Here is an 8,215-nt window from a genome sequence, read left to right as displayed (position 1 = left end):
GTCTTTTAATGTAGAAGCTGCAAGGTCCTGTGCAATCCTGACTGTAGTTCCATGATATTTAAATTGTTTCTTTCTGGCTGCTTGCAGTATTTTCTCTTTAATCTGGTAATTTTGGAATTTAGCTTTATATTCCTTGGGGTTTTCAAATGGGGTCTTTTCAGGCAGGGAGCGGTGGATTCTTTCTATGGTTATTTTACCTTCTGGTTCTAGGACTTCAGGGCAGTTTTCCTTATGATTTTCTGAAAGACACTGTCCAGGCTCTTTCTTTCATCATGAATTTCAGGTAGGCCAATAATTTTTAAATTGTCTCTCCTGGATCGATTTTCCAGGGCAGTTGTTTTGCCCATGAGGTATTTTATGTTTTCATCTATTTTTTTCATTTTTTTGTTTCTGTTTGACTGATTCATGCTCTCTCATAGAGTCCTTAGCTTCCATTTGTTCAATTCTAACTTTTAACATGCTGTTTTCTTCTGTTGGATTTTGTACTGTCTTCTCCAATTGGCCAATTGTATTTTTAAGGGATTTGTATTCTTCAGTGTACTTTTTTTCCAATTGGCCAATTGTATTTTTTAAGGATTCCTCTACCTCTCTCATTTGACTTTTAAAATCCTTCTTGAGCTCTTCTAAGAAGGCTTTTTGGGTTTCAGACCAGTTCATATTTCCTTTTGATGTTGCAGATGTGGGTTTGTTGACAATGTTGTCCTCTTCAGAATTTCTGTCTTGATATTCACTCTTTTCGTAACCTGATTCTATTGTATGTTTCTTTTCACTTGTAGTGTTTCTTTATTCCCTGGCCTTTAAGGATATTAAGCTCTCCTGCTGGGGAGCAGAGGGCACTTACCCAAGCTTCTTGTGTTGGGAGCCTCAGTCTTGGTCACTGTTTTTGTGTGCTGGGGCCTCTTATGTTGTCAATTGGAGGCTGTAGAGTTCTGGCAGCTTACCTGGTGTTGGACTGGAATTGGCAAGGTTGGGACTTTGAGGCAAATCTAGGTTAATTATTATTATTAATAATTTCTAAGGCAGAGATAGACCTGTTTAAGAGGAGAGACTGTAAAGGAAAAGGCATTTGAGTTAGAGGTCTCCATGAAGGATTTCCAGTAAAGAAGGCAGAACCTTGAGTTTATTTGTTGGCACTAATCCTGGTACTGTTCAGAATATTCTTCTGCTCAGGATTTTCCTGACAGCCAATTTGACATCCTTGTTCCTCAGGCTGTAGATCAGAGGGTTCAGCATGGGCACCACAATGGTGTAGAACACAGAGGACACTTTCCCTTGGCTCATGGAGAGAAGAGAAGAAGGTTTGAGGTACATGAAAGCTCCAGACCCAAAAAAAAGAGAAACTGCAATTATGTGGGAGCTGCAAGTACTGAAAGCTTTGGACCTGCCCTCTGTGGAGTTGATATGGAGGATGCTGAAAAGTATTAAAGCATAAGAGATAAAGATGGTGACAGTGGGGACTCCAATGTCAATGCTCACAAAAATGAAAACAACCAACTCGTTGACATAGGTGCTGGTGCAGGAGAGCTCCAGGAGAGGAAGTATGTCACACATATAGTGATTGATGATGTTGTTGTTACAAAAGGACAGTCTCAGCATGCTTCCTGTGTGGGCCATGGCACCAGAAAACCCCATCACATAGGCACTAAATGCCAGCAGAGAGCAGACCTGATAGGACATAGTGATGTTGTAAAGCAATGGTTTACAGATAGCAACATAACGATCATATGCCATGGCTGACAGAAGGAAGGACTCTGAAATTACAAGGAAACAGAAGAAATAGAGCTGAGTCATGCACCCTGGATAGGAGATGATATTTTTCTCTGACACAAAATTCACAAGCATCTTAGGGATAATAGATGAGGAATAACAGAGATCTACAAAGGACAAATTGAAGAGGAAATAGTACATGGGGGTATGAAGATGAGAATTAAGACCAATCAAAATGATCAAGCCTAGGTTCCCCACCACAGTAACCACATAGATCCCAAGGAACAGGAAGAAGAGAGGGACCTGGAGCTCTGGTTGGTCTGTTAAACCAGCAAGGATAAACTCAGACACTGAGGTGTCATTTCCTGTTCCCATTCTCCCCATAGAAGAATCTGTGGAAACAGGAGAAAAAGAATCACATTAGAGGGTTGTCTAGTTCTCACTCACTCACTCTTGTCCATTGACAAGAAGGGAAATCAATCTTGGAACTGAGTTTTGATGGAGTCAGCTTGAATCAGCTCAACAGAACTGATTGTTAAAGTTACAATGTGAACATTAACACATCAGAAATGGGCAAGTGCTAGAAAGCTACTTGATTCATTTTTTGTTTATTGTCTAGACTTAGGAAAATGATGGTAAAAGTGTTAATAATGCCAATTAAACATTAAATTGTATCCTGTGTACTTTTTTTTTCAGAGAGCTGGTTGTTGAACTTACACCAGCTTACCACTGTTCAGAACCTATCCCCTTCTCCATTAGGTCTACTGTGGCTACCATCAAGATAACCAGTGACCTTAATTGTTCTCTGTAACAGGTTTTTTTTGCAGAAAAATTGTTTAAAAAAGGGGGGGGATGGGGAAGATAAGCCTGACTCCAGAATGAGACCTTAGGATACTAGATCACTAATCAAAGAAACAATGGTTCCCTTCCAATCTAGCTCCTGTTAAGTAGTGAGACTCTACCCAGAGCTCATCACCTCTCTTGTACTTGACTGTAGTAGAGTGGGGACCAAAAACTATGGCCCCATTTTGGAGAGAAGAAAACAGTATATTTGAGTTGCTCACTGAGCAAAACTACATGGAAATCAAAAAGGGAAACTTGAGTCGTCTCCATAGAAAGTCTTCAGATCTTGACCTAGCGTGACCCTTTAAATAACACCTTCTAACCAGCTCCTCTTGGCTTTTCTGAGTGTCCTAGGCTCCCACAGTATGGGTTTGGAAGGAGAAAGTAAAGGAGCTAGTCTGAAACTCACGTTACTTCTACCTGAAAATGTCAGCATTGGGCTTTTTTGAATTTTTACTCACAGAGTCCCAGAGTAGAAATGGTTTTGATGAGATTGATGGTGACAGAATATTATGTTCTGTTCCTGGATGAAGTTTCTAGACCATGGACCTCAGTCAAGCAGTTCTGGGAGAAATTCTGAGAGAATGGCCACAATTTCAGACTAGGCAAAGGCACAAAAGGTCCTCTCCAGCTTCAGGAAAAGAAACAAAACCAGTCATGTGGCTAGAACCAACAACTGATAGGATGCAAGGAAATTGAATTGGAGTATGGAGATCTCAGAACTTAAAAATGTACTAGCAGACGCTCCCCAAGGATATCCAGATTAAAGCAGAGGGAATAGAGATTACTGATAGTGTTTACACCCTGGACTGTTGAAGCTCTTTTGAGGTTTAAACTTGTACTCAAACTTTTTACTGAATGATGAGATTGCACATCCCCCAGTAAAGAAGAGGTGAAAGCATCCTTTGACCCCCTCCTCTTTTTTCTCCATAAGTTTATACCTGATTAAAAAAAAGTTCAATCCCTATAGGAGTTCCTTATACTTACTCCATTTTCAGTGAATTTCTCTGTGACTGTTGGAGGATAGAAAGTGACAGATAAAGGTTCTCTCTTAGCTGGGCTCCCAGGAGGATACCAAGAAGCATGTATACCCTACATTTACTGCTGTCAATATGGTAGAAAATCCAGGCCCAAAATGATTCTGCTCCTGCTCAGAGAAAAAAAAAAACCAATATTCTCCTCACTCACATTTAAACACACAGGTTTCTGATGGCTTCGAGAAGAGTTAGAATGTGTCTTTCCTCCATAGTTTTAGATCTTAACATTTCATCACACTACCACATAAATATTCAAAGCGAGGATGTAAATCCATTCCAGGAATGGTTGAGAGCAAGTCTTATCTACAGATCACACACCTGTTGCTCCTACCATATACTACCAATAAAATTTTTAAGAAACTTTCAAAGCTAATATTTAGGGAATTATAGAATTCCAGAGTCAGAAAGCTTTAGAAATCATCTCATCTAGCCACTCTTCATCGAATGAAGCCATTCAAAAATGTCTCCAGCAAGCGGTCATTCCAGATTCTGCTCAAAAACCTCCAGTGGTGAGGAGCTCATTACATAATAGACAAACTCATTCTATTTTTAGATGGCTGTAATCACAAGGAATTCTTTCCTTGTGAATGGAGCCAAAATCTATCTCTCTATAACTTCTACCCATTGTTCTGCCCTTTGATATCATACAAAATAAATTTAATTCCTTTTCCACATAGCTCCCCAAATTCTAATTAACTTGATTATGACTTACCTTTCTCTTCTCCCCTCTACTGTCCCTAAAAAAGACTTCTATTCTCAAAGCTAAATATTGCCTATTCCTTCAGCTAATATTCCTATGACATGGCTTTAAGTGACTTCTTTTGAACAAGCTGCAACTTGTTTAGATGATGCATTAACAAATTGACAAGAAAGCTACCTCTGATCAGCATAAACACCAATTCATATAGAATGGAATGGCAAACAGAGGTTTCTTTCAAGAGAATATAAATTCTAGGCCTTACGGTGTTGTGCATCTATAAAATGGTGCAGCTAGGTAGTACAGTGGATAATATGAGAGGTTTGTAGTCAGGAAGACCTGAGTTCAAATCTGACCTTAGCCCCTTACTAGCTGTGTGTTCCTAGGCAAGTCAATTAACTTATTGTTTGCCTTGGTTTCCTCATTTGTAGAACAGGGTAATAGTAACACCTACTTCCCAGAATTGTGGTGAGAATTAAATAAGATAATATTTGTAGAGCACTTAGCACAATGTCTGGCATATAGGAAGTGCTATATAAATGTTAACTATTATTATTATTAAGTTTGACATTACTAACAAGGCCTGTGGGAAGGATGGAACTTACTACCTTAAAAGAAAACTATAAAAGAAACTACTTTAAAAGAAAACTATATGAAAACTGTTTCCCCTGGTTTCCCATTTCTCCTGCTCAACTTGTTACATATCCTGGTTGTTATTGTGGTTTAATTTTATTTTTTGGAAACTTAATCATCAAAGCAAATAATTCAATATATAAAGAAGAAACAGAAGAGGATCATATAAGAAACTGAACTTCTATTACATGGTTTATTTCTTAAGAAGCATATATGCAGACATACAGATAAGTTATATTTAACAAAGTAATAACAAAACTACCCTATTTGTGTTTCTTTTATGTACTGTTTTGTTTTCTTCTGAGCATATTTAAACATATTTATTGATGCTCTTTTTTGCATATCTATCACTATGTAATAACCTACCATAACACTAAGTAAAAGCTCTCCTTTTCAAGAAATGTGTATAATCCAGCAAAAACAAATTAATACATCGGCCATTTCTGAGGATATATACCTTGTTAATATGTTACTAGTTACCTTTGTCTTCTAAGTAGGTACTAACTTCATCTATCTCCCTAACGCAGTTCAAAAGAAGGCAAAATATTCAAATATTGTTTAACTAGGGGAAGATCTTGTCTATAACACATGAATGTGTTTGTAGTCTATCACTTGCTTCCCTTGCAGCTACAAGTGATAAAGAATGCCTTGGCTAAGCAAGAACGTGCAGAATACTGAGTCACTTCTTCAGCATCACCAATGGATGATGCCAAGAGAGCACTATGGTACCCTACGGCAATAATAGGGAAGGATAAGGTGGTGATAGCTGTTACTTGCTTTGGAATGTATTAACTCTCCCTCAATGACAAAACTGGATTATATATTCTCTTCTCAAAGGGGAGTATTCCTATATGGAGACTGCCTTAGTCATTTATTCATTCAATCAATGTATATTTCATACCTTCAATGTGCAAAGCATGATGCTAGACATGAAGGTGATAGAAAGATGAATAATACACAATTCCTTTCCTCAAGGAATTTTCAGTAAAACAGAGAAGAAAATAAAAACAAGCGCAACACAACAATTAAGAATGATACTTCTATATTATATCCAAGATATATAGGAAATCAATTCAAATATATAAGAATAATAACTGTTCCCTAATAGATAAGGTCAACAGACATGAACAGACAGTTCTCAACTGAGGAACACAACCTATCAACAACATACACTGGTTGTTGCTCCAAGAATATATTTGGAGAGAAAAAAGTTCCAAATCACTAATAAAAGTACTGAAAAATTAAAACAACACTAAGGTTCTACATCCCACCAAATAGATTACAAAAAATTACAAAAGAGGAAAATGAACATCATTTGAAGGGTTGTGGAAGGACAGGCACATTAACTCATTGTTGGTGGAGCTGTGGATTGGTCCAACAGTTATCAAAAATAAATTGGAACTATGCCGCTAAATGTCACTAAACTGTATATATTCTTTGATCCAGCAATAATATTACTAAGCACACATACCAAAAGAGATGAAAGACAGAGAGTAATCAGTTATATGTACAAAAATATTTTAATGAAATTTTTTGTTGTAGCAAAAACCTGAAAACTAAGGGGGAGGGGAGAACGTGTCCATCAGTCCATCAGAACAAATTGTGGTTGAATGCAATAGAATGTTATTGTACCATAAGAAAAAACACATAGAAAAATTTGGAGAAACTTGTGATGACTTGTATGAACTGATGGAGAGTAAAATGAACAGAACCAGGAAGATAATTGATATAATAACCACAACACTTAGCACATCTAGTGCTTATCACACTATATGGAGCACAACACGTGCTTAATAAATGCTTGTTGACTACAACACTAAAAGAAAAACAACTTCAAAAAACTTAAAACTTGGATCAATGTTATGACTAATCATAACTCCAGAAGATCAATGATGAAGCATGCTTCCGACCTCTTGACAGAGAAGTGATGGACTAGAGATGCAGAAGACATACAGTTTTGGACATGACCATTACATAAATTCGTTTTTCTTGACTGTGCTTATTTGCCACAAAGGAGAAAGATTTTGGAGGAAGGGGGAGAACAGAGATGGGAAGAGATAGAATAGTGATAGTGGTGTCAAAAAATAAAGAAAAGAGTATTGATTAAACATAAAACCACAAAGAAGAAAACAAATTAGTTCCAAAGGGGACACAAGCAGGGCAATTCTATCACCACCCTGTTAAACTGAATATGTATTCTTTTCAAACAATTTTAAAACTTCACAGTTTCTTATACAATCCTCATTTTTCTCTTCTTTGTGAATCTAAATGGTTTTTTGTTGGGTACTAAATTCATAGAAAATAATTAAATTAAAAAGAGATGTTCTTTTTTGTGTATTACCATGGAAACTGAATTAACCATTTATACATATTATGAGGAATATTAAGCTAGTGGATTGGTGTAAGATATTTCATTCAATTTCAATAAGAGGCTGAAGCTATGCTGATTATTGGACTCAGAGTACAATCATATTAACATGGAAGGGTCATGGTTCATTACTAGGCAATTGGTGGGTAGAATGAGGAGCAAACAGAGGCATCAAGAGATGAAGAACAGTAATTTAATAGAACTGTTAGGTAGCTAGCACACAGTAACTAGAGCACTGGGGCCTAGAATCAAGAAGACCTGGGTTCAAATACAGCCTCAGATTCTTACCAGCTCTGTGACCCTGGGCAAGTCACTTAACTTCTGCCTACCTCAGTTTTCTCAACAGTAAAATGGGTATAATCTTATGTACGTCCCAGGATTGATGAGAGGATTAAATGAGATATTTTAAATTTATAAGAACAATAACTATTCTACAAGTTGTTAATGGTCAAAAGATATGAATAGGCAGGTTTCAAAAAAAGAGATCTAATTTATCCACAACCAAATGAGAAAAATGCTACAAATCACTAACAATTATAGAAATGCGAACTAAAGCAACTCTGAGGTTTTATCTCATAGCCATCAAATTTTCAAAGATGGAAGAAGGGAAAATGACAAATTTTAATAGGGTACTGGGAAAGAGGAAATAGGGTGCATTGATGCATTGTTGGTGCAGTTATGAATTGGTATAAACATTGTGGGAAACAATTTGGAACTATGCCCCAAAATCATTAAACTGTGATTTAGACCCAGTCATGCCATTATTAGGCTTACTCCCCAAAAGAGTTCAAAAGAAAGAGGAAAGAACCCATCCATCCAAAAATATTTATAACAGCTCTTTTTATAGTGAAAAATAATTAGAAACCAGGAAGGGAGAGAAGGGCGGGGTAGTGATCAACAGTAGGGGAACAACTGAACAATTTGTGGTAT

The 8,215-nt window shown here is 37.0% G+C and overlaps 1 protein-coding gene across 1 annotated transcript; it reads right to left on the bottom strand.

The window, feature by feature from the left end:
- Nucleotides 1–1,149: 1,149 nt before the first annotated feature.
- Nucleotides 1,150–4,055, bottom strand: LOC114022733 (olfactory receptor 145-like). The gene is made up of 2 exons (XM_027835121.1): nucleotides 4,030–4,055; nucleotides 1,150–2,122 (listed from the first exon to the last, which is right to left on the bottom strand). The coding sequence occupies exon 2, from the start codon at nucleotides 2,089–2,091 to the stop codon at nucleotides 1,150–1,152; it is 942 nt and encodes a 313-aa protein (XP_027690922.1). The 5' UTR covers nucleotides 2,092–2,122; nucleotides 4,030–4,055.
- Between the last annotated feature and the right edge of the window lie 4,160 nt (nucleotides 4,056–8,215).

Source organism: Vombatus ursinus, unplaced genomic scaffold (genome assembly GCF_900497805.2).
Source record: "Vombatus ursinus unplaced genomic scaffold, bare-nosed wombat genome assembly UNPS02014813.1, whole genome shotgun sequence".
Classification (NCBI taxonomy): domain Eukaryota; kingdom Metazoa; phylum Chordata; class Mammalia; order Diprotodontia; family Vombatidae; genus Vombatus; species Vombatus ursinus.
Note: the sequence above shows the minus strand (reverse complement) of the source record. Positions and strands in the feature narration are given on the sequence as shown.

Bases quoted from the DNA above. Each gene is read 5' to 3' on its own strand.
- LOC114022733 (XM_027835121.1), bottom strand. From the start codon at position 2,091: ATGGGGAGAATGGGAACAGGAAATGACACCTCAGTGTCTGAGTTTATC.